The sequence below is a fragment of the Lathamus discolor genome, chromosome 4, assembly GCF_037157495.1.
Source record: "Lathamus discolor isolate bLatDis1 chromosome 4, bLatDis1.hap1, whole genome shotgun sequence".
NCBI classification, from domain to species: Eukaryota; Metazoa; Chordata; class Aves; order Psittaciformes; family Psittacidae; genus Lathamus; species Lathamus discolor.
The window spans coordinates 30,965,396-30,989,432 of NC_088887.1; the positions used below are offsets into that span (position 1 = coordinate 30,965,396).

Here is a 24,037-nt window from a genome sequence, read left to right on the forward strand (position 1 = left end):
AACATCAGGAAAAAAAGTAATTGGGTGCAAAGCTTCAGAATGTCAAACTTAACATCTGGGATTCACATGCTTTAGAAGTGCTAGTATCCATTGTTTGAGCTATGCACACAGCAAAAATGAATAGCACAGCTGAACAGAAAAAACAGTTTTGCTCTCAAATGACAGCAAGTAGAAAGCCACATGCTTTGAAGAAAAAAACCCAGCAGTTCCTTCCCTACTAATTCCCAGTTCCTTCCCCGATACAGTTCCTTCCCTTGCTGATTTACAGATGGTTCATGGTAATGGAGAATGTTGGATAAACAGATCTGAGGCATTGGAATGGTAGGCATAGGAAAGAGGTTAAAAGAGGGAAAGTAAAAAGTGTACAGCATAGGAAGGACTTAATGGAAAAATATCAAAGATAACATTACTCTGACTGGATACATAAAGTGCCTCAAACATCTGAATGGCACAGTTGTTTCAGCTTATGGACTCTAGATTTACTGGGTTTACTGCCTGGTTGCTAAAATGAAGAAAATCATCTGTGGGAGAACTCTTACTGTCAGTACCATATCCTTCCCCCTCTAGCATCCTTTGCCAATTCTGATGGGTTTGCCTGTCTTTCAATTAAATAACAATTCTAAATTTGGATTAAAGATTAAGTGTACCACCAAGAGTGCTCAGTCTCTATGCAGTCAAAAGAAAAAGGTAAATATAAAGGTGACTATTAGTAGAGGCCGGAGACGGGAGGACAAATAAATCTCACCAGATTTATTTTTTTCCCCTTTCATTTCTAATGTTTGAAAAACAACAGCAACTGAGTTTGCCCGTAGATATTACTGACATTTGTAACTGGGGCAGGGCAGACAAGATTTGTATGTCAGAACAGCCTCTTCAGAATTTGCTGATGGGAACATTCTACTCAAGTTAATGAAAAAAACAAAACCCACCCAAACTCTAAAGTCACAGGAGTCTCAGGACAAAAGATCCAAATTCCAGTTACAGAATTATTTGAGTGTTCACAAATTTACTTCTCAAATACATTACGTTTCTTTATCTTCCACAGGCTTAGAATTCAGGAAATCGTGTGTGTCAGAACTGGATGACTTGTCTTTTTCTTGCTTGATTCTTTTGAACTATTTCCATAGAAACTTTGGCTTCATACAATGGGATCGGTTCATCCAGCTGAGGCCTAAAATGGAACATGTCAGAAGTGCCTGGTGAGCATGCTCAGATCAACAGAAATATTGCAGGACTACTGCCGTAGACTTTACTTTCACTATGTAAACTTTACTCCTTAAACAAAATAAAAGTTTTATAGCTTTGCTTGGGTTCACTAAAGAAGGAAAGAGCCCAAAAGCAAACAGAAAAGAGAAGTTAATGAAAAGATATCCTTCTTAAGGGGTAAAAAATAGGTGGTGGTGGTGAGGCTTTTGCTCAACAGCAATTCAGTCATCCTGTATAGAGGTAAAGGAGCTTCCATTCCTACTTTATTATGGGAGTCTTCATACATAGTGAAGCTGTTACTATTCTCAGAGGAGTATTTGACCTACAGCCAAAACCATTTCTCAGTCAGACGTGTTGCTGAGCAGCTAGATACATGCTCTTCCTCCACCAAGAAAAGAATATGCGGCCTTTGTTAAATTTTGACATACAGCATAATCATGGGATTTACCCAACCTCCTTGTGCACTAGCTTGCTGTATTACAAACAGAAATAGACCATAAACTGCTCCATATAAACTATGTGAGGCGTCTTTTCCTGAGTATCCCCCTATAAATTTGCAGCACAGTGCTGGCAAGAGTTATCTACTCTAATGCTGAATTTCATTAAAGAAGAAAGAAAATAATAAATCAAATCACATCTCACCTGAAAATGCTACTTGATAATTTCTCCATTATATCTTCTAAGATGGGTAGCTAAGAGGACTGTCAAGGTAACAACATATCTACAGATAAATCTTTCCATAATCATGCGTGCTGGCAAGAGCCCTGTATTGATACAAAACCAGCAGGATCAAGGCAAAAAAATGAAAGTTAACCTTAATGCCAATCTTTAGATCACCTTTATGCACTTGCTTATATACCAGAAGCCTCCTTTCCTGAAATAGTATACAGAAATGAAATATAGAAAATAAAATTTCAAAAAATAAGGTACAAGTGTTAAGACTGACAAATGCAGCCCACACTAGTTCAAAGTTCGTCAATCAGAATGGCAGTTGCGGGTTTTGTGTAGAATGAAGAGGACTGACTTTGGTACCAATTAACTATCCCTACTTATCATACAGACATCTGAGGTGAAAATCAAAAGAAAGTTTGGAACACAGCGAGTCTGTAAATTCATGGAGCAGCACTGTGCATCTGGAAGGGATCTCTGAGTTAATGACTACCATTCATGGCAAAGCAACAGATGAGGCTGTATTTAGTCTTCATATGAAACTCAAAAATTAATGTCCCTTCCTTCATTTTTAGAGCAATCATCTGGTTAATACTTGAAGCTCAAGTTATTTTAAAAAGCAATCACCTTGTGTTTCCTTCAGATGTTATTAATGCCATATGCTCAAGAATTTCACAAGATACACAGATCCAAAAAACACCCCAAACCTAAACCAAATTTTTCCTTTCAACTTTAAAGCCTGTTGCGATAAAATGTGCTGTTGTTATTAAAGATACCCCAGGAGACGACAGAAGAAATATTACTGTTTAGTCAGCTTACTTTTTATGTGGATAACTACTCAGTAAGCGTTCAACAAAAATACCAAATGATAAATTGATTCTTGATAACCTGCATCCTATAAACATTTACTTAGTGTGCCTGACCTTGCCTAAGCAACTTTGCAGTTTAGTGGAGGAGGGAGGACCTCCTTGCAGTACAGTTAGCTGTTTCACAAATATAATGACTTAATCCTCACCTGCCTCTGCCATTCTGCTAAACTGCAAAAGTGATTCAGCAGATCTCAGTCTGCAGTGCAGTAAAGAACAGGGAGGGTCCTTAAAGCCATAAACAGAAAAAACCTCCCAGTACTTGAAGTGATCCACTGAAAACTATCATGCCAGTAGAAAGCTCAGAGTCCAGCTGCTAAGACCAAATGTAAGTAATGCATAATGCAAATGAAGGAGGCATTCCTCTGCCCACACCCACATCTTTGCTCAATAAATTTTATGTACATAACATTACAAATAAGGAAAAGGTTATGAAAACAAAATATTTTAACTTTTACAGTTAAACTGATTGCATTCAGATTTATAGATGATGCATTTACTGCCCAAAAGAACAAAAAAATTAAAAATATCACATGCATAATATAAAGCCTTACAGAATCAAATCTTAAACTAATGGGGTCAATCTTAAACCAAAATACTGCATTTTCTCCAGAATGCATGTTTTCTATTTCAGCACTGCTTTTAATGGAGCATGTGGAGACAGAAGGAATACAGAGGCTAGCTTAAAACAAGAGGGAATGTTACATTTCAGTTACACTGTAAGCTTAACTATGCTGACCTTTATGCCTGTCCTTATGTGACTGAGTAGAAGAAAATCTGTTAGTTGGTTTCTCAGTTGTATTTCCATCCACTTGTATCAGCAGTCAGTATTCAAAAGGACCATAGAAAGGATATAGAGATACTTCCCTTGCTGTACATTGGACAAGTTCCATATCTCATCATTCAGAAAGGAGACAGTGGCTCCTTTAAGAAACAAGGAATGGCTGTCTGGAGGATCCAGCTATAACAAATTGAAGAACAATGTTATTTAGTTATGTTTTCGTATATAAAAATAGAGGATAAATAGTTATTTTATACAGATGGTTTAAAAAAAGCCCACAAACCACCCTTTGCCCATACTTAAAACTTAGCAAACTTGTGACATTTACAGCTTTAAATGATACTTTTCTGTCTTGTCAAGCAGTTTAATACACTCAGCCAAACAAAATAGGTCCTTTAAAATTTGTCAGTACAGCTAAGCCATTAACATAGCTTACTATCATCTCAGAGAAGACAACCCCAAAACCGTCCCAAAGGAAAATAAAAAATGTTATTAGTGCTGTCTACTTCCCATTTTCTGGATGTGAAAATCTTCTTCAGTGAAAAGTGATGGTGTTACCAGTGAGGAACCACTCGGCCATGACCGAAGCTCACAAACACATCCATACATGTACTGTGGTACAAGCTAACTTTCTGATATAGTATCTTTACCTGAAGATTTTTTTCTGTTGTAATCCAGTGTCCCCCAACACCAAGAAGAGTTATGATATCATGCTTATGAGGCAGCAACTGTGATTTTGAAGTTGATTCATCTTCAGCACTATATAATTTCACTGGGGAGGAGGGAGAGAACAAAATTAATTTCAGCTCGGAAGAAAATTCAGTTCAGAATGAAACAGCCATCTCTTCCTGTACTTAAAAACACATTATCTTGGGAATCTTTACAATTCTGTGTCTTCGGATACAAAAGAAGTTGTATGAATACACCCAATGAAAGGCACCTGTCTGGAGCACCACTACAAATAGATTATGCTGCTAGTCACATGAGAATATCTGAGAAAGTAGACGATTTAGGAAATTCAATATATATTTAACACATTTCAGTGGAACTCCAAGAAGTTCTTCAATTATTTCACCTAAAAATAGTAACCAGAAATTTCAACTATTATGGCTGCTTTAGAATACAGGTTGACAGTACTGGTGACTATGGTGTAATATTTGTATTAAAATAAGGTAGGATAAACAATGATGTCACAGCCCTACTCTTTAAACACATTTTTTTCCTTTTCAGTTTTAAATATAGGAAAAATTCAGACAAATTTAGCAGATGACTGACAGTATCAGACACTTCCTCTAGAGGGTGATATGAGGAGATCTTAATATCGTGCTTAAGCAAACCTGTTGAATAAAGGTACGTACATGAAATTGCATGGGAGCAAGCAAGACAATGTAATTGTTTGAGGTGATGCAGCCTCCACCTATATTACCTGGAAATTCTACTACTACTACCACCACCACCACGTAATAGTGCTCTGAAGACCAGTTTTTCATCCATTGCATACCTCCAGCATCCAGAACAATATCCACTCCCAGGCCACCCGTCTCCTCCAAGCAGCTCTCTGCCACATCAATCTTGCCATTTGACACATCTATCACACGAGCTAGAAAGAGCAGCACATTTGGTTAACTGCAATAAAAATGCAGAGTTTAGATTCAGAGCAGAACAAAGTTTCTAGTTACTGAAAGTATTACAAGCAAGTCTGCAGCCAAGTCAAAAAACCCTGAATAGCTATTAGCTTAATGCAGAAATCAAACTCACAAATCTGTTTAGGCCAAAAAGAATAAAGTATGCCATGACAAGAATAGAAATCCTTCTGTAAGTTCATTATTTGCTATTTTTTTCCAAAAGCACTTTCAAAAATAGCAAGTTCTGGAGTGACTAGCCATGTTATTGAAGCAAAAGAGTGGCCAAAAGATAAGGAGGGACCTTATTTCACATCTCGCAACTTTCAAATTTTCTATCAAATAACCGTAGCAGTAATGCTTTGGAAGAGTTTTCCAATCATTGTTTTCTTCCCTTACTCTCCGTAACCCCCACTACTTCCTGCTCATCCCTCACAAAGCTCTTCTCTTGCTTCCACATCACAGAGGGAAACAAAAACCTGTTCTCTCTGGTATGGAGCCCTGTCTCAGTGCAAGTCATAAGTGAACATGTAAAAGCAAAAGAAATTTGGTCATTTGTGAGGCAATGACTTGACCTTTCTTAACGATTCCAGCAAGTCTTTTATTCTTATTATATCCATCTTTTCTTCAAAATAATGCTTAATAACCTCATTACTTATCTCACAGCATGGATAAACTCATTAGTGAATTACTTTTTGCATGATGTTTTTAACCTCTAAATAGCCCTCTGGGTCATAAATATTTACATAAAAGTATTTACATCTCTTCTTGAAATATTTCTGAACTGAAAGTCACTAATACATTTTCTTGCCATATATCTGTGATACTGTTTTTACAGATGGTTATGAAGATAAACCGTGGAATCAGGAATAACTAGGGCAGAGAAGTAGAAGCTAAGGTTTTTAGGGCTTTAGTTTTGGTTTATAATTATAAAGTGAAACAAACATATAGAAACTAAATAGGCCAAACACATCTTAGCAAAATGATAACGGAAACAATGTCAAGTTTGGAAGCTTATTTCCAAGGCACAATGAATTAAACTCAAATTTGCAGTCTTTACTTACCCACTAAAGGCTGCCGTACACCTTCTTGAATTTAATCAAAAGGGTGGGAAGGAAGAAGAGAAGAAAAATGGTGAGAAACCAGTCATTAAGAAGAATATTAACAAATACTCGGTTAATGCTTTGGGGTTTGTTTTTAATCCCCCTTCCAAACAAATCATAAGATGCATTCAGATTTTTAGGTCAGTCATTCAGTTTTTTCACTGAAGTCAAACTATGCAGCTAAAGAGAACAGACATGGTCATAATTTAATACAGATGTCACATAAAATTAGTAATGATAGTCACATTTCCCGTATGCACATAAAACCCCACAATATCATTTTCTTAATAGTTTCTCAGTCAAGTAGTTAAAAAGCTTTTCTTAACATGGCAATTTGACATGGTAAAAGGTTTCTGCAACTAATTTTATTTTCTAAGAATAATTCTGATTTACAGACTCAAAGCCTGACTATCAATCCAAAAGGCAATAGTTTAATCAGTCTGACTGTTTCCTGATTTCTGTTTAGCAAAGATTTTCAGTTTTGTTACTTGGAGTCAATACAGTAATTTAAACTGTACTCATCAAAATCGTGTTTAATTTCCTTCCTAGCAAAATGCTGTAATAATCTCTCTCCACTATGGAAAATTCAAATGAAAAAAGAGGCTTATAAAAGGTGGAAGCAAGAACAGGCAGCCTGGGAAGAATACAGGGATGTTGTCCAGGAAGCTAGGGACCAGGTTAGGAAAGCTAAGGCCCAGTTAGAATTAAACTTGGCTAGGGATGTTAAGGATAACAGGAAGGGATTTTATAGGTACGCAGCGAATAAAAAACAGACTAGGGACAATGTAGGCCCCCTCCAGAAGCTATCAGGAGAACTGGCTACCCTGGATTTGGAGAAGGCCGAGGTTCTGAATGACTTCTTTGCCTCAGTCTTCAATGGCAAAGGCTCCGACCACACCACCCACATCTTAGAAGGTAGACACAGGGACTGTGAGAATGAAGACCTTGGGCTCTCTGCAGGAGAGGATCAGGTTCGAGTCCATCTTAAGAACCTGAACGTGCACAAGTCCATGGGACCTGATGAAATCCATCCGCGGGTCCTGAAGGAGCTGGCGAATGAAGTTGCTAAGCTACTGGACATCATATTTGAAAAATCATGGCAGTCAGGTGAAGTTTCCGACGACTTTTCAAGGCCAGGTTGGACGAAGCCTTGGGTGGGATGGTTTAGTGTGAGGTGTCCCTGCCCATGGCGGGGGGGCTGGAACTAGGTGATCTTGAGGTCCTTTCCAACCCTAACTATTCTATGATTCTATGATTCTATGACTGGAAAAAGGGAAATATAACCCCCATTTTCAAGAAGGGGAAAATGGAAGACCTGGGGAATTACAGACCAGTCAGTCTCTCCTCTGTGCCTGGTAAAATCTTGGAGCACATTCTCCTGGAAGGCATGCTAAGGCACATGAAAAACAACAAGGTGCTTGGTGACAGCCAGCATGGCTTCACTAAGGGGAAATCCTGCCTGATCAATTTGGTGGCCTTCTACGATGGGGCTATGGAACTGATGGACAGGGGTAGAGCAGCTGATGTCATCTACCTGGACTTGTGCAAAGCATTCGACACTGTCCCACATGACATCCTTGTCTCTAAATTGGAGAGACATCAATTTGATGGATGGACCACTCCGTGGATAAAGAACTGGCTGGATGGCCACACACAAAGAGTTGTGGTCAATGGCTCAATGTCTGGCTGGAGACCAGTAACGAGTGGTGTCCCTCAGGGATCGGTGTTGGGACCGGTCTTCAACTTTGTCGCTGACATGGACAGTGGGATTGAGTGCGCCCTCAGCAAGTTTGCCGATGACACCAAGCTGTGTGGTCCAGTTGACACGCTGAAGGGAAGGGATGCCATCCAGAGGGACCTTGACATGCTTGTGAGGTGGGCTGATGCCAATGAACCTCATGAAGTTTAACCATGCCAAGTGCAAGGTCCTACAGCTGGGTTGGAGCAATCCCAGGCACAGCTACAGGTTGGGCAGAGAAGAGGTTCACAGCAGCCTGCGGAGAAGGACTTGGGGGTGCTGGGTGATAAGAAAATGAACATGAGCCGGCTTCAGTGTGTGCTTGCAGCCCAGAAAGTCAACCTGGGCTGCATCACAAGGAGCATGACCAGCAGGTCCAAGGAGGTGATCCTGCCCCTCTACTCTGCTCTTGTGAGACCTCACCTGGAGTATTGTGTGCAGTTCTGGTGTCCTCAACATAAAAAGGACATGGAGCTGTTGGAACAAGTCCAGAGGAGGGCCACGAGGATGATCAGGGGACTGGAGCACCTCCCGTATGAAGACAGGCTGAGAAAGTTGGGGCTGTTCAGCCTGGGGAAGAGAAGGCTGCTTGGAGACCTCATAGCAGCCTTCCAGTACAACAGGGATGTTGGGGAGGGACTCTTCATTAGGGATTGTAGTGACAGGACAAAGGGTAACAGGTTAAAACTTAAACAGGGGAAGTTTAGATTGGATATAAGGAAGAAATTCTTTAATGTTAGGGTGGTGAGGCACTGGAATGGGTTGCCCAGGGAGGTTGTGAGTGCTCCATCCCTGTCAGTGTTCAAGGCCAGGTTTGACAAAGCCTTGGGTTAGATGGTTTAGTGTGAGGTGTCCCTGCCCATGGCAGGGGGGTTGGAACTGGATGATCTTAAAGTCCTTTCCAACCCTAACTATTTTATGATTCTATGGCCTTTTCACTGCAAGAGATGGTTATTTCAGCCATTTTATGAAGCAGCTGGTTATGCTATGCACTGATAACTCAAACTGCTGCTAATTGACAACTGCAAACTCTTTCTAAAAGCTAAAGAAAGAACCCAACACTAAACAAGCACAAAACTGAAAAAGCCTCCACACACAGGCATTAGAAGCCAGCTTAAATACAGCTAGCTATGCTTGGGTTACTTAGAGCATTTATTTTGTATTAACATTCCTAGAAATTAAAAATGCCAGCAAAAAATAAGTATGCCAAGTAACCCAAAGTCATATGAATATGTGCTGACAGGATTATGATAATAAAATTGTGAAGTCCTTTCTTAACTAATAAAGTTTTCATATCATTAGCAAGATACAACCCTAAATTATTAAAAAGCAAAGTTTTAGGTCTTTTTTATTTACTCTTTCACCCTGTAACAGCTGGCATAACAAACCTCTACATAATAGCAGCCTTCACAAAAATGCATTATATTCTGATGTCTGTAATGTCTACTATTACCGTAAAAAAAGAATTCTGAGATAAGAAAACTAGCTTTTCAGAGGCTATAGAAAAATGTAGAAAAATAAGTCTGCTGGGTCTTAGAGGAAATTATGACATGCCCAGCACAAAATTTTGCAGTTCCCTCTTGAAAACTGTTATGGCCAGACAGCAAAAATGTCTTTCTCCCTGCTCTTGTGTAATAACCTTTGCACAGCACTCTGCTTCCTGCTGCATTATCAGCACTCCAAAGCCACTACTGGAAGAGCTAAATACACACTTGGTAGGCTGGAAGTGAATCACTCCCCAACACTGCAGATGTGTGTGAACGTGCAGCCCCAGAATGCATTTACACACTGTGTTGTCTCTGTGCTTCCACTGCCAGTTCTGTTCTTGGGAGCCAGAAAGGAATTAAAATTGACAAGAACTCTGTTCTCTCTGTCTAAAGAGCAGCTCTCTGGCTTATTTCATCCCTCTGTTAGCTTACTATTCTTGAGCCAGCAAGGGAGAACACAAGGACAATACTATGTGCACCTGCATATCAGCAATGCCTCATTTTAGTGAGTCACTAAGAAGAGAGGAGATTTGAAAACAGCTCTAATTCTCCATTTGGAAAGCAAAGATTGCTGACAATATTAAATGAAAAAAAAACCAAAACCCAAAGGAGAAAGGAGTCAGAATGAGGGACAGCTAACCTTGATATTAACTTTTTAATCAGATCTCTCCTTAACCCGTATATATTTTTATTGCTGCAACTGTAATGTACATTGATGTGATAACTGACTACAGAATGCCTTCCCCCAGCAAATATTCTTACAAGAAAATATTCTTACAGCTGCTCTTTACATATGCTTCTTTGAATGGTAACAAAAATCATACACTGAAAAATAAACTTGGCGATTATACTTTGACGGTCTTTGCATTTTGAGGAGGCAATCACACACTGGTTTTAAACTTCTACAGAAAAGTTCACGGACTGCAATCAAACTGGACTTTGCAATGCCATCCTTTAAACTGTCAGAATAAAGAAATACTCTACTTTCCTCCACTCAGCAGCACTGAAATAAGAAAAGGTCTGTTCAGGAAGGATGCTAGTATCTTCGTATAGTCCAAATAGCACTGTTACTTTCAGGGACACCACCCTTCCCCTTCAAACTTAAGTATCAAAGAGAAGAAATGGAAAAAGTCATAGACAAATGCAAGTATTAATGTCTAAAACAAAGCTAATTTAGGACACAGGAAAATGCAGACTTTGACTATCCTGCCATAACAGCTACTGTTATGACAGTACTTGAAACAGAGCTGCGACACAGCTTGATAAAATACTATTAGAAGTAATCTAAGTCTGATGAATACTGTATCTCAAGTATGCTCAGGTACCTAGATTACATAGTGTGATACTGGTGCTTTAGTAATGCTTTCTTCTTGTTCACAAGCAGTTGCTTGTTTATAAAAAGACTTCTGGAGTAGGTAGGCCAAAAGGCAGCACTCAAGCACTATAGAAAATAAGAAGAGACTTTCATTACAATTTAAGTGAAGAATAAAAATGCCATTAAATTCACCTAAACCAGAAATTAAATACCTATGGAGTACAGAATAAATTTTAAAACTATTTCATTAGACTATTTATAATTTTGTGTTTCAGTTTGCATCTACTTGAAATAAGTCTCTAGACTAAAAAAAAAGTATTTTGAGACATTCTTCAGTGTAAATTTTAGCGCTGAAGAATATAACTTACCCACAGGAGGTCTGAGCCTCTCCAGGTGCTGCTTATCTTCAAGACTGTATGCAGTAGAGATTACTTTAGCTCCTCTGTGTTGTGCTAACTGAATAGCTATTGTACCAAATGGCTGCAGAACAAAAAAAAAAAAACCAGATGAATTTGTTTACAGCAACAATTTGATGCCATTTAAGAAAGATTATACTGCAAAGAACATTCAGAAGAATATCCCAAAATGAACTTACTCTTTTAATAAAACACATCTAAGCCAAGGCTTTGAATGTTCATAGATCTGCTTCTGTTCTAAATGAAGCAAAAAAAAGTCTTTTCATTGACTAGAAAGCTCTGAACAAACTTTTAGTAACTACTTCTCTTCAGTTCCGCTTTAACTAACACAGGTATCATAGCTGCAATTGTAACTTGTAGCTTTGGGCTTGCTTGCTTGTTGAAGGAAGAAGTGCTGCCAAGGAAAAAGCCCCAGACACTTTATTATTGAATCTTGGCTGAGGCAAGCTCCATATCTTCATTAGCAATAAAGACTGCAGTAACGCAAAGGAAATTATTTATATCTAAGAGAAGTTAAAAAGCAGTGGGAAAGGAATAAAAACTTAAGGCACTTTCCTCCAGTTATACCTAAAGGCCCAAGGTAAGTCTATGTCAATATAAAACACTAGGAAAGAGCTGCCTCTCTTCACTACCCACACAACATGTAAAGGACTATATTCTTGGCTCATTACCTTATGTGGGAGGGCCCTTTCTATTAATCCATTAAGTTAAGGGTGCTGCCAAGAGTAACATGTAAGGCTTGGTAAGTTCAGTATGTTGTAGGAAATCCAATTGTTCTGGTGATAAGGCAGTTATTTACAGCAGAGGTAACCTTTCTGTTCCAAAATTATTATTGCACAATTGTTACCTACACTTGCTCCATCCATTACAAGTACAGTTTTTCCAGGAGAGACTTGGGAAAGGTAGTGTAAAGCTGTGTATGCTCGGACACCATCACGGACAGTCCCGGCTGCTTCAACCCAACAGACTTTTTCTGGCTTACGAACTAAGTTTGGGAAAAAACAAACAAAAAAAACAGATGTGGAAAAAAACCAGATGTGGAAAAAAAACCAAGCAGCAAGTCCCTGATATTTCGCTCAGTTATTTTTCAGACTTCATCAATTTCTAAAACATGAAAGAAAATTATACAAGTCAAATCATCTACAGGTGTAATTATGATTATTTCACAAAGGCAATATTCCAGTGTTGTGGCTCATGGCAGTCTTAGGTCAGCTACACGGAGTCAAAGTGGAAAAAGGCAATTATTATTCCATGAATAATCAGTTTGCTTTTGCAGCACTCGCATGAGCAAGTTCACATACAAGCACAGTAGTTAAACAGAAAAAAAGAGATGTGTACTTCCTACTATAACCTCCTGATAGAAGTGATGTGAGGAGCTCTTTTTTCTGTGTCAGAGTCATTTTTGTGAAAACATACAATGCAAGTTCCAATCCACAAATTCCTAATTCTTGTTCTCTATAGGTTACAATCTACTTCATAATCCATTGTTACAAAGAGCTTATGCAGGTTGTAACATATTTTAAGAGAGATAAAGGTCAAGATAACATTATTTTTCATCTCTGCTTTCTGTTTTCTCTACCTACAAGATGCTTCAGAATTTTCCTATTCTATCGACATGCTTAGAAGGAAGGTAATGTTAATGAAGTACTCTATTAAACAGAAATCACAAGTTCAAACACCATTTTCCATGTAAGCAATTTACATGATTTAGCAAAGCCTTTAATGCTAAGCTAAAAACCATCATAGCCCAGCTGATAGTCTGGCACAGAACTGAACTAAGTAAGCTCAGTCCTCTTGAAGGACACTACAAAGAAAATAGTAGAAAGGTTTGGTTTGTCACTTTAAGCATAAGAATTGACAGGGTAGCATGAATCAGTGAAGCTATAAAACAACATGAGCAATGTGATCACCTGGGATCATTTATCAGTGTATTGGAAAAGAATTCTAGGGATCATCACCAGCATCATCACTTTTCATGCCAGTTCATCCTATTTAGCACGAAGTAAACTACTGCAGGTAATACAAAATCAGAAATATTTTCTGCCTATAGTTACTGTGCCTATAGATAAGGCAGCACAGTCCTCTAGATTTCATTTTGCTTCATTTGTACTTTCAAGCGTTAGCAAGAGTAAACCTTGTTTTTTTCCATCTCTGTAAGTCCATGATTATTTTGCAGAAGCTGTCAATAGCCGGTCAGGAGGATTTCATCTTCAAACAAGCCAACATCAATAATACTTCTTTACCTCTCATACATATGTCAAAAAAACACGGAGAGGATATTTTACTGTATTTTATGCAGTAAATGTAGAGATTCTGATTTGGTATAAACAAATTTAGAGGAGTCACCTTTAATGATGCATGTTGAATTAATGTACAGGCACAGAAGCAATACAAACTAATCTGAGCTAAAGACTAGCTTGTTCAAAGTAACACAACAAACCGTTGGGAAAAGCACAGAGATTCCCAGATTTAGTACCCTACACGTTAAAACACTTTATGCCCAGAAAGGGGAAACTGGGAATTCACAGTAATTGAAACAAGCTTTTCAATCCTAGGATTTCCCTGATCCTCAGTCCCTGAGAATTCCTTTCTCCACCTTCTAGTCTGCTAATCTTATCCCATCTGTTAGTCCAGTCACAACTGATATTCCTGGATTGGGTCAAAGTGAGGAAAAAAACAAATGTCTCCTTACTTAATTTTGTGACAGATGAGGTGAAGAAAAAGTAGAAAGACAATGGAGCAACAAAAAGGGAAGTTACAAGGGGGTTAAAAAAAAAAAAAGGCAGCTTGTGTGGTTTGTTTTAAGGCAAAACATTAACCCATCCAATCTCAATAGCAAAGAAAAATCCCTTGAGAGTACATAGTATACGAAGTTCCTATGAGCAGGTGGAGTAGACACAATGTCTGAATGGTGCTATACAGAACAACTTTGCCCATGGCTCAAAGTCAATTAACTCCCTATTAGAAAAGCTAAACTGAAGTCTAAAGATACAGTAAATATAAATATTGGCAAGATATATGAACTGCTTACCCAAATAATGCTCATGAACTAGAATAACTTCACAAAGACCAGACTCTTCAGAATCCAGGGGCAAAATTCCTGAAAAAAAAAAATAAAAAAATGAACATAGACCTTAAATTTCAAATAAGCATACATTATAACCAAAACAAGCTCCAAATGAAACTGCCAGTCCTGCTTGGGCTGTGGTTCTGTTGCCCTCCTGTCAGGTTTTACGACAGGTTAAGAAAACTTGGCAAGGTAATAGCCTATCATCTCTATGGGTGCACTGCACAGGATGGTTCCAAAGGTGCTCCAAGCAGCATTTTCGGGTTGGGAAGAGAAAGAATGGGGACACTACTGAGTGCTTTTTGCTACTGGCATGCTTCATTTTTGTCAAGTCATGTCTGAACCCACTTCACACTGCTCTCAATCTGCTGAGTGCTCCTATTTCTACCCCGCGCCATGGCCGACAAAGAATAAAACCAAGCTCTGTATTGCAGACAGGCACCAACCAAGCCACATTGCAGATACCTCTACACTTCCATCCTGGTGCGTGCACATGTGTTGTTAGCAAAGGCAGCAAAAAAAGGACAGAAAGAAGCAGATAAAGAACAAGCAAGAATGCATGAGTGTAAGTTTTAAAAAGCTGGAACAGAAAAGAGGAACTGAAAGAAAAAAAATAATAAATAAAGAAAACCATCCTGGTCATAAATGTTTTTTTCCTGCACTGGAAAAGGAGGAGATTCATGAACAGTAGGTTCTGGCATTCATTCAGTTATCTGAAATACACGTACCCTCTATCCTTGGTAAAACCAGTATTTTCTTCCCTCTTCTTACATGCCATTTAGATCAAAGCAAGGACTTTGGCATAAAATTCTCAGCAAATTTGGCTGCTATTTCCAGGCTTTCACAATTCCAATTAAAAATGGTTACCCTACAGTGCTTATATACATCTGCTGATCTCTCAAGGGTTTATCTATAGAGTAAAAATAATATCAAGTCTAAAGTAGCTATCCATATCAGCTATTGTGCAATTAGGAAATAATGCAAGAAGGGCAAGAATCTCAGAACAGAACATACGTTCTTACAACATCACTATTGACTCTGTCTTACTTTCATAACTTAGGTCATTCTCTAATCCTTCAATTTATCATACAAAATATAAACCTGTGAAAGAATATCTTAAGAAATACCTCTTCCATCCTAAAGCATCATTCAGTTTTTGATGGTTAATACAATATCATATTTCAAATGTTAAGAAAAATTTCCTTATAGCAAACTAAAGTAGCCTTGGCACCTAAACTAATTTGCATACTAACAGCTTACTATAGAAAAAGCAAATCAGAATGAATAATCCATGAAGTGATTCCTTTTCTTGACAGACACAAAAGTTCAGGAACAAGTCACATTAGCTCCTAACACTCAAGACAGCCTCCAAGGAGTCATTATACGTTGCTGTAAGCTCACATTGATTTCAGGGTCTCTAAAACCATTCACAAAAACATGACTCTTGTACTAAAGGAAAGACAGGACATCTTACGAACTGTCTTCTCAGTGCTTACAGAAGCTCCAACATATACGTTACAAGCATCAAGCATTTGCACAAATGGAAAATTAGATTTTTTACCTTACCTGCCAGAAATACTCCACAGAGTGTGGGGCTTTCATGCATTGATTATTTATGTATTTAAGGATGAGGCATCTGGAAGAACTGGTAAGCAAGTGGCTAGCCACCAGCAAATCTAAGTAGGTACGTTTATATTTAGGTTCATGTCTCCAAGTATTTGTGGCCAATTTAATTCAGAATATTTTTGCCTACACTTATTTTAATGAGGAAAATGGCATAATTGATTGCTAAAAGATTCCGAGAACAACAAAGAAAACTGACTGTAACTTTGAAAGGAAGTCAAGAATGTATCTCAAAACAAAAGATTTTTTGCTGGTCCGAGGTTTTACTACTGTATTTTCTTAACCAAACAAATGATTATGTATAAGAGAATACTTTACATAGACAAAGAAATCTCCTCTGGAAAATTAAAGAAGGATCAGAAAACCTTTGAAAGTGAGAAACAATTCCCGGCCTGATTTTAGGAATAGATTTAATACGCCAGGAAACTCCAGTGAGCACAGAACTATTGTTACACAAAAAAAGAAGAGATTCATAAATAAGAACCATATTACCATATTATTACTTTAAACTCAGTACGGAGTATATATCAGGACTATACCCTTTGATAAAAGGACAGGGTTTTTTTGTAAAATTCAAGTAGAAATACTTTCCTGACAATTGGGTATTTTGGGACTGTTTCACATTATTAAACACACAGCTAAGCAGACCATTTGGCAATAACTCATTTTCTTTTAGATGTTCTCACTCATAAACTACATATAAACTCAGAGCAATACTACCTGGGAAGTGTGCTCATTAGGAAAGATTTACTATAATAGAAATGTTTCACTCCTATTTTTTGTCTATACTGGATTCGTAAGGTTGAATAGCTGTTTGAAAGTAAATGCCATGAGATTTCAGTATTTAAAGAAGTGGGGTTTCTTTCTTTTTAGGGCTAAAAATACAAAATGCTCTTTTCTTCATCTTCTTATTTCCCCATGTGTAATTCTGACTTTTCTGTGCCTGCATGCACAAGCATTTGGTATTTAAGAATAAAAAACACAGACAATGGAAGTCTCAAGACAAAATGAATCTGCTACTTTCATGACCCAAGTAGATATGCTATTCTCTTAATGTGAGATTCAGCCTAAAGTAGCTCAGCTGATTCAAACTACTTATTCTATATTTGAACTAACAAGAATGGAACAAAGTTCTAAATCACAAAAAAGCTCAACCCTCCTACAGCCACTTTGGACATCACTTATGACCTCTCAGGTCCACACACATATTTTCAGAAGGTTTCTTTTTTCCCCTAATTACTTACTGAAACTGTATTCCTTCAGCTGCAACAGAAGATGATTGAAACACAAATACTATTTAAAAATATTCAACAGATGCAGCATATCTCAGTGAGATATTTAACCAAATGAGCAATACTGTTCACGATAATGATACTATTCATAGTTCAAAGTTAATTCATATGCAAGACCAGAAAATGCCTTGCCATAACTGTTCTACTTCATTATACAAAGCAAAGCCTCTTCTGTATATCATAAATGGAATATTAATTCCCAAGTGTAAGGATTACACGTTTTCTAGTGAAAAAATAGTAACAACCACACATCTTATTCCATTAGATTTAAGCTAATGATGTGAAGGGTCTGCAAAATTTTGACCAGGAAAAGAAAAGCCCTAAACACTTTCAGTCTGATTTTTTACCTGGAAGTTTGTTTAAACAACAAATGAAAAAAGTACAGCAACTACCACTTGCCTTTCTGATGGGCTTCTCTGACAATAATGTCATAGCAGGATCATAAAAGCCCTGGTTCCCTCTGGTTAAGTTAGAGGAGAAACAAGTCTGCTTTCTAGAACTCCACCAAGCAGTAAAAATGAAGGGTCTGGAAAATGAGCAGCTTGAATCAGTGCTTCTTGTTATATGTGGTCCTGAGTATGTGCATTGCTGTTGGCAACTCAGAAAATCCAGCAGAACTGGTGAACCTACTTGCATGTTTAAGCTAGGACCACTCTTGATATCTTTATTCAAACAGGAATTGACATAACTTAGAAGAAACTGAACAGTCTTCAGTACACTTGAAGAAAAGATTCATCATTAGCAGTTAAAATTGTATATCATTCTTAAGAAGCCAGGTAATAAAAGTCTGGACTTTGCATTATTGTTTGTATTACTGGTGACTGAAGTAGGACTATGACAGACTGCATTAGCCAGGGACCTGAACTTCCGGTCTTATAACTGAAAAGCTTCCTCAAGAGAACACTTTCAGAATAAAATTCTCATTTAGAAGAGTTTATTCATGTGACACTAGTTGAATCTTTGAAACTATATGTCTAATTGTAGCTTTAGAATGATTATAACCTCAGCCATTCATTATAAAAAGATTACTGTGTTAGCTGATAAGGAAAAAAAGCATTAACTTACCTACCACTTCATCATCAGGCTGAAAAAAGGTCACCTTTCTTCCAACTCACAAAGAATATACGAAAGCAGGAAGGAAGGCATGAAGAGAAATGTTTATAGATGAAATTGAACATGCACTTGAAAGCACTGTTTATCACTAGCTCAAAAACCTAAAAATATACCCTGCTAGAGATATTTTTTTCCTATTAAATAGGCACATACCAAACCCAAATGTTTAATTCACTAATGTGTGGCACCCCATCCACGGTTACATGCAAGCACACACACGTACATGTTTTGGAAAGATCCAGGCTTTAAACTACACATCAAAGGTGGCTATGCCAGTGAAACACTGAAGAAATTCCTGAATGTTACTTTGTCTTCACTATTCCAAGGAATGATTTTTATAAATAAAGATTGTTACAGCATGTGCAGGGGAGATCTTAAAATCTCTGTACATTTTATTTAGAAAGCTCACATGCACTTCCCCCCCCCCCCCCTTTTTTTTTTTTAATTGATATGCAGGAATTACAATTCAGTTCCTTTTTTTTCCTTACTTTCATTTAAGGATCATTACTGACTTGGGGGAAGCCTCATGAAGAAAGCATGAAGTTCCTACTGTTACAGGAGTATCATACAAACAATGTTTATTTGTTCTGGATTACCAGACCTTAATTCTTGTTCCATACTCTCACAAGGCAATTATACAAACTCACCTTCCAATACAACTCCAGAAATTTCTCGACCAACAGGTAGAAGCTCCTTCTCCAGTTTAATTTCTGATAAAAGCTAAATGAAAATAATGGTTACAACATTCTTACTAAGGCGTGAAGTTTGCATATTTATTACCATTTTGCAGTGTCTGGTATTCACAGTAAGGAAGTTGGGCCATTACCAAAACATTACCTGGGGAAAGAAAGTACACACAATTCCTCATTCAATATTAAAACCTTTGCACTGATTTTCTGAATTTAAATTTAGAAGCATATAAAAAAAAAATAAACCCAGAGAGTTATTAACAGGCAAGCCAAACTGTGACTTAAAGTCAGTATGCAGAGGATGATAAAAGGGATTTACTGAAAGAGAACTCATAAATGACAACTGATCTTTCTCCATAAAGTAGGAACTAAATTACAGGTGCTTTTTATTTAGAGAGATATAAAAGAGATATGCAAGAATACCACATCAATCCTGTGCCTTCCTTCTCAGCAGTAAAGCCATATCCTCAGATGGCATACATGGAATTGTGCCCATTACCAGCCAGGGCCCTGGCTTAGATCTTCAGCGGAAACTGTAAACACATCTAGCTTCTAAAAAAACATAAATAAGCAAATACCTTTGTATCTATCCAGCTCAGGGCACAGGCTCTAACTTGTACTTTCACTTCATTGTCTCTTGTAGGAGGAAGGTTTTCCTAGGACAAATTTACAGACGTTACATTATACAATGCAACATGAATGTGCTGGTAGGATTTTCTCAAGCTCCTGAAAGCACTTTTCCACGGAGTCTTTGTTTTAGATTGTTTTGTAGTCAGAACAAGAATTTATCTTTTTTTTTTTTTCCTCAGTTAAAAGAGAACTTATACCACAACAGATTTACAACACCATTTTGAGTATACAGAATCATGGAATGGTTTGGACTGGAAGGGACCTTACAGGTATTCCAGTTCCAACCCCCTGCCATGGGTTTGGAACACACAGAAAAGTGTTCTGCCAGTGAAGCCTCCCCTAAGTATTTCGACTTCTGGTTTGAGGATGAATATCTGAAATTATTTTAAGTAGCTGAATACTGCTAATTTAAAGTATTTCATTAGCCAAGTTGACTTCTGGACTGTGAACTCCATGCTGCTGTTGAAGAGCAGCATCAGGTCCTGGAGGCAAAATCATGTTATTTCCATGTTACATTGTAGACATCTGTTGAAGTTAAACAGTTAAAACACGAGAAAGTCACCAGAGTGCTTTGTTTCTGCTTCTGAAATTAAGATGTATTCTTAAGTGTTTAAGATTTCTTTGATTTTTTTTTTTTGTTAACTCTTCCAAAGAAACAGCTGTTACTTTTCTCCTAGGCTTAGCAACATGAACAGTAACCTCTATCCACAGAATACTGAGCTGAACTTTTTCTCACCCCAGCTGAGTTAAACACATGCTGTTCCTTTAAAACTGCAAGGCATTTTGCCAGACTGACCTCCTGCTTCTCAAACAAACCAAAATGGGTTCTCACTCTTCATTCCACAAAGCAGAAAAGCCAGAAAAAAAAACAAACCAACAATCCCACCCCCCAAGCTCCAGACCAAAACCTCACAGAACTTAGAATTTAAAGGACTTGTGTAATTTATGTAAAGATAAGGTTATATTGTCTTTTGGACCTATGCTTTTGGTAGAATGCACATAATAAAAATGCTTTTCTTCATAAAAGAATACAAGTCTTAAGAACAAAAAAGAGATAATGTAATGTCTGTGCTGTTAACTAGCTCCTGCCTTCATAACTATGTCATTATTTAATTTATGGTCCTTGGCTAATTTAGCAATTAACCAAGCCCCATATAAGGAAGGTTTGCTATGGAAGTTCTGTATGCAAGATACTGACTTTTTGTTATCCACCGTCTGTTCTTCTAAAGTCTCCTCAGCCAACTAACTTTCCTATTTCTTGCTTTTGTCAGTATTTATTTCTATTTACAGTGAGGATTTCATAGTGCTGGTCATTACACAGACACTTGCAGAATCAATTCCTCTCTGAAGAGATTTAAATAGGCAAGTAGACAGCAAAACTCTATGCACATGAATGCAGTTTCAGGATCTGCTTTAGCTTACCAAACGCTGTACCAGAGCTGCCTGGCTCACTTGCTGCCAAGATCTACATATTCCTATCCCCTGCTTTGTGTTGGAGCTAGCAATCATGGAGCCATAATGATATGATCTTGTGAGAGGTACCTGGATAAGTAAGCTGGATCCATGTTACCTTACAGCTGCATGACTCATAAAACCATTACAAGGAAGAGAATGAAAATGTGCTGCTAAAAGATGAACACATTTTTTCAGCAAAAGGACAATTCTGTAATCAGTTTAAGTAGATCTAAGACTGCTCCATGAATATATACCTTGGTTATATCAAAATTACCCATCTAATTGCATCCTTCTCTTCAGGCCGTATATTAGATGTGCTTCACTACTGTCACTTTACAAACTGCTTGAGCAAGATTCTCACCAGTACTATATTGTTTCATTTTCATGTATGGCTCATAGGTATATTTAGGTATCTATATTACACAGGTAATATACATAGGTATATTTAGGTATCTATATTACACAGGTAATATACATAGGTATATTTAGGTATCTATATTACACAGGTATACATAGGTATGTATAGTAATTTATTTTGTACCTATATTAAAGAATACAGGTTCACATCCTCAAAACCATGTAAGAGTTTTTTCTACTGCTCAGACACCCACACTGCACCAATATACACTCACTAACATCCTATTTTAGGCTTATGCCACAGCTCATGTACACAGAGTTAATGGCTACATCAAAATGACAAAGACCCTTAGCACAATATTTTCAGTTAAATTTGACAGAAAAATAGTTACTTTCTTGTTGTTTCTTTAAGTTGTGGGAAAATAGGTAGGTTAGGCAAAAGAGACTTATTGATGCCTCTGAGAATAAGGCTGCACTGTGGTCTCAATCCTCACTAAAAGCAAAGCACTCACAAGAAGAAAGTAACAGTAGGAACACTCCAAACACAATAATTTCCTCAAGCTATAATTCTATTTTTTCAGTGATCAGAAAATCCAACCAGGAGATGGGAAACCATATGGAGCCAGGGTACATTTGTTACACCTGCAAAATTTGTTCTTAAAATATGGACACCAATACTGCAAGAAATCTAGCACTGGTCTTGCCAAGTGCTACATGATGATGGCAAAATACATCTCCCCTACTTTCATTTACCTGCCTGTATGTGCAAAGATTACACCAGTTCTTTTTTAAGTCTACGGAAGAATTAGCTGTTACAATTCCTTTGTGGTATTCAGCCATGCTCTCTTCTTCCACTGAATGATTAATACCACTACTATGATCGGAACTCACTCTTTCCTGGAAGACAAATGTAATTTCCTCTCCAGGTGAATTCTGCTGACCATACAAGGCCTTCATTGTGACCTGAAAAAAAATACAGCAACCAAACTGTAACACGTTTGGTATCTATAAGGCAAACAGGTTACTAAAGCTTTATATTACTTTATAAGCAGAACATTGTTTGCAAGCAACACAGGGCCTATTAGTCCTTTGAATATGTAAGATCTAAACCAGATCAACAGACAAAGCAAAATATATGGTGTTACGTGCAACAGGTTACATCGGTATTGTTGACCATAATACAGCAAATCTTGGGGTCTGAGGATCTATAGCAAAAGGCAATGAATGATACACAGGATTTAACAATTAGCGGACCAACGCGGCAGATCGGTTGGTTGCCACCCAGGCTGGAAGGCATACAATTTGACTAGCTCAGACAAAGGCAGTGCAAAGAGCAATATAACCAGCAGGAATATGAGGACCTTTATGTATAACTTCACTAAAAATCACAACTTGGGGTTTAGGTCTCCTCTCTCAAGTCGGCATGTGTTGCCCTCAACAAACAAGAACTTTCTGGAGAGAAAAACAAAACAAAAAAACAAAGTAAGAAGAAGAGGTCTCCGAGTTAGAGGAAAAATAAAAGCAGAGACCAGAGAAGCAGAAAAACACAGAGCTATTATACTGCTTCTGGCAGCACTAGCACTTCGGGGGACGCTCAGTGTTGATGAGACGGCCCCAGGCACCGCGCCTTTCAGGAGAGCAGCGCCGCAGCCGGGACTCAGCACAGCCCCCGCCTGCCCCGAAACGGGCGCCGGGCTCGGCAGTGCTGGGCCATTTCGCCTAGCTCCCGGCGCGCTGCGGTCCCAGCACCCACAGATTCCCCGAGTGCAACCGCCGAGCTGCGCCCACTTCCCTTCGTGCTACTGGCCACGCAGCCGCCTTTATTCCGGTGCTTTACCACACCGCAGAGCAGCTCGGCGACAGGAGGAGAGCCAACGCCCCAGCAGCGCTCGCCTCTGTCTCCGCAGCAGTCCCCGAGCGCCCATCGAGACGACGCTAACCCCAGGCGGGACACCCAGCCTCCCTCGCCTCGGGTTCTACAGCGGAAAGAGCCCCGGGAGCCGCGACAGCGCACCAACAGCCCCGCGGCAACGCCGCCCCTCCGCGGTTGCCATGACAAACCGTTACTTCCGCCGCGCTCGCACCTCGGCGCCCTCCAGCGAGCACAAGCACCGCCCTGACGCCATAGAGACCCTACGTGAGCTCCTGACTGGAAGCGGCTGCCGCCAATCCGCATAAAACAGGGCACAGGATTGGCTAGTGCGGCTGTCACTCGTTAAAAGAGGCGGGAGCAAAGACCCTCCTTCCCGCCCCGGCTCTACCCGGGACTATGAGGCCCAGCAGGCTGCGGCGCTTCCTTCCCTCCCCGCGGTGGCGTAGGGCGTCCAGCGGCTGCCCTGCGCGGCCTCCTGGGAGCAGGGCAGAAAGCCTGGACACCCTCTGGGAAGGGCTGGAGAGGGATAAAAACACCGTCTTGCGTTACCCCTGTGTTACATAAAGGAGCCTCCCGGCCCCACAGGCGCGTCTCGTTGGAGGCGAGGAGGGAACCCCTTCTCCTTCATCACCCCCCCCGCTCCGGCTGCTCTCCCTGCGCGCTGACCCCTCTCCGGGCAGAGCGTGGATTGGCTGGAGAAGGCCGCGTCCCCGCGGCTCTCCGGGCCTCTGATTG

At 39.0% G+C, this 24,037-nt stretch overlaps 1 protein-coding gene across 10 annotated transcripts; it reads right to left on the minus strand.

The window, feature by feature from the left end:
- Positions 1 to 729: 729 nt before the first annotated feature.
- On the minus strand, positions 730 to 23,987 carry CRYZL1 (crystallin zeta like 1). Of its 10 annotated transcripts, XM_065676887.1 has the most exons (14): positions 23,491 to 23,523; positions 22,321 to 22,392; positions 19,566 to 19,643; positions 18,946 to 19,018; positions 18,251 to 18,295; positions 14,235 to 14,303; positions 12,055 to 12,188; positions 11,156 to 11,267; positions 6,209 to 6,232; positions 5,024 to 5,122; positions 4,173 to 4,294; positions 3,597 to 3,702; positions 1,849 to 1,894; positions 730 to 1,171 (listed from the first exon to the last, which is right to left on the minus strand). In XM_065676887.1, the coding sequence occupies exons 2-14, from the start codon at positions 22,384 to 22,386 to the stop codon at positions 1,072 to 1,074; spliced, it is 1,074 nt and encodes a 357-aa protein (XP_065532959.1). In that variant the 5' UTR covers positions 22,387 to 22,392; positions 23,491 to 23,523; the 3' UTR covers positions 730 to 1,071. The 10 variants fall into 10 exon arrangements, 9 of the variants coding, with proteins under 9 accessions (XP_065532959.1, XP_065532955.1, XP_065532956.1 ...); XM_065676883.1 differs by lacking the exons at positions 730 to 1,171; positions 23,491 to 23,523 and adding exons at positions 22,791 to 22,881; positions 23,852 to 23,987 and having other exon boundaries at positions 1,878 to 3,702; XM_065676884.1 differs by lacking the exon at positions 730 to 1,171 and adding an exon at positions 22,791 to 22,881 and having other exon boundaries at positions 1,878 to 3,702; positions 23,491 to 23,555.
- Between the last annotated feature and the right edge of the window lie 50 nt (positions 23,988 to 24,037).

Bases quoted from the DNA above. Each gene is read 5' to 3' on its own strand.
- CRYZL1 (XM_065676887.1), bottom strand. From the start codon at position 22,386: ATGAAGGCCTTGTATGGTCAGCAGAATTCACCTGGAGAGGAAATTACA. The intron at 19,644-22,320 runs GTGAGTTCCGAT...AATTTGTCCTAG, and splicing joins CATTTGTCTTCCAGGAAAGA to GAAAACCTTCCTCCTACAAG. The intron at 1,172-1,848 runs GTGAGATGTGAT...GTTCCATTTTAG, and splicing joins TTATCAAGTAGCATTTTCAG to GCCTCAGCTGGATGAACCGA.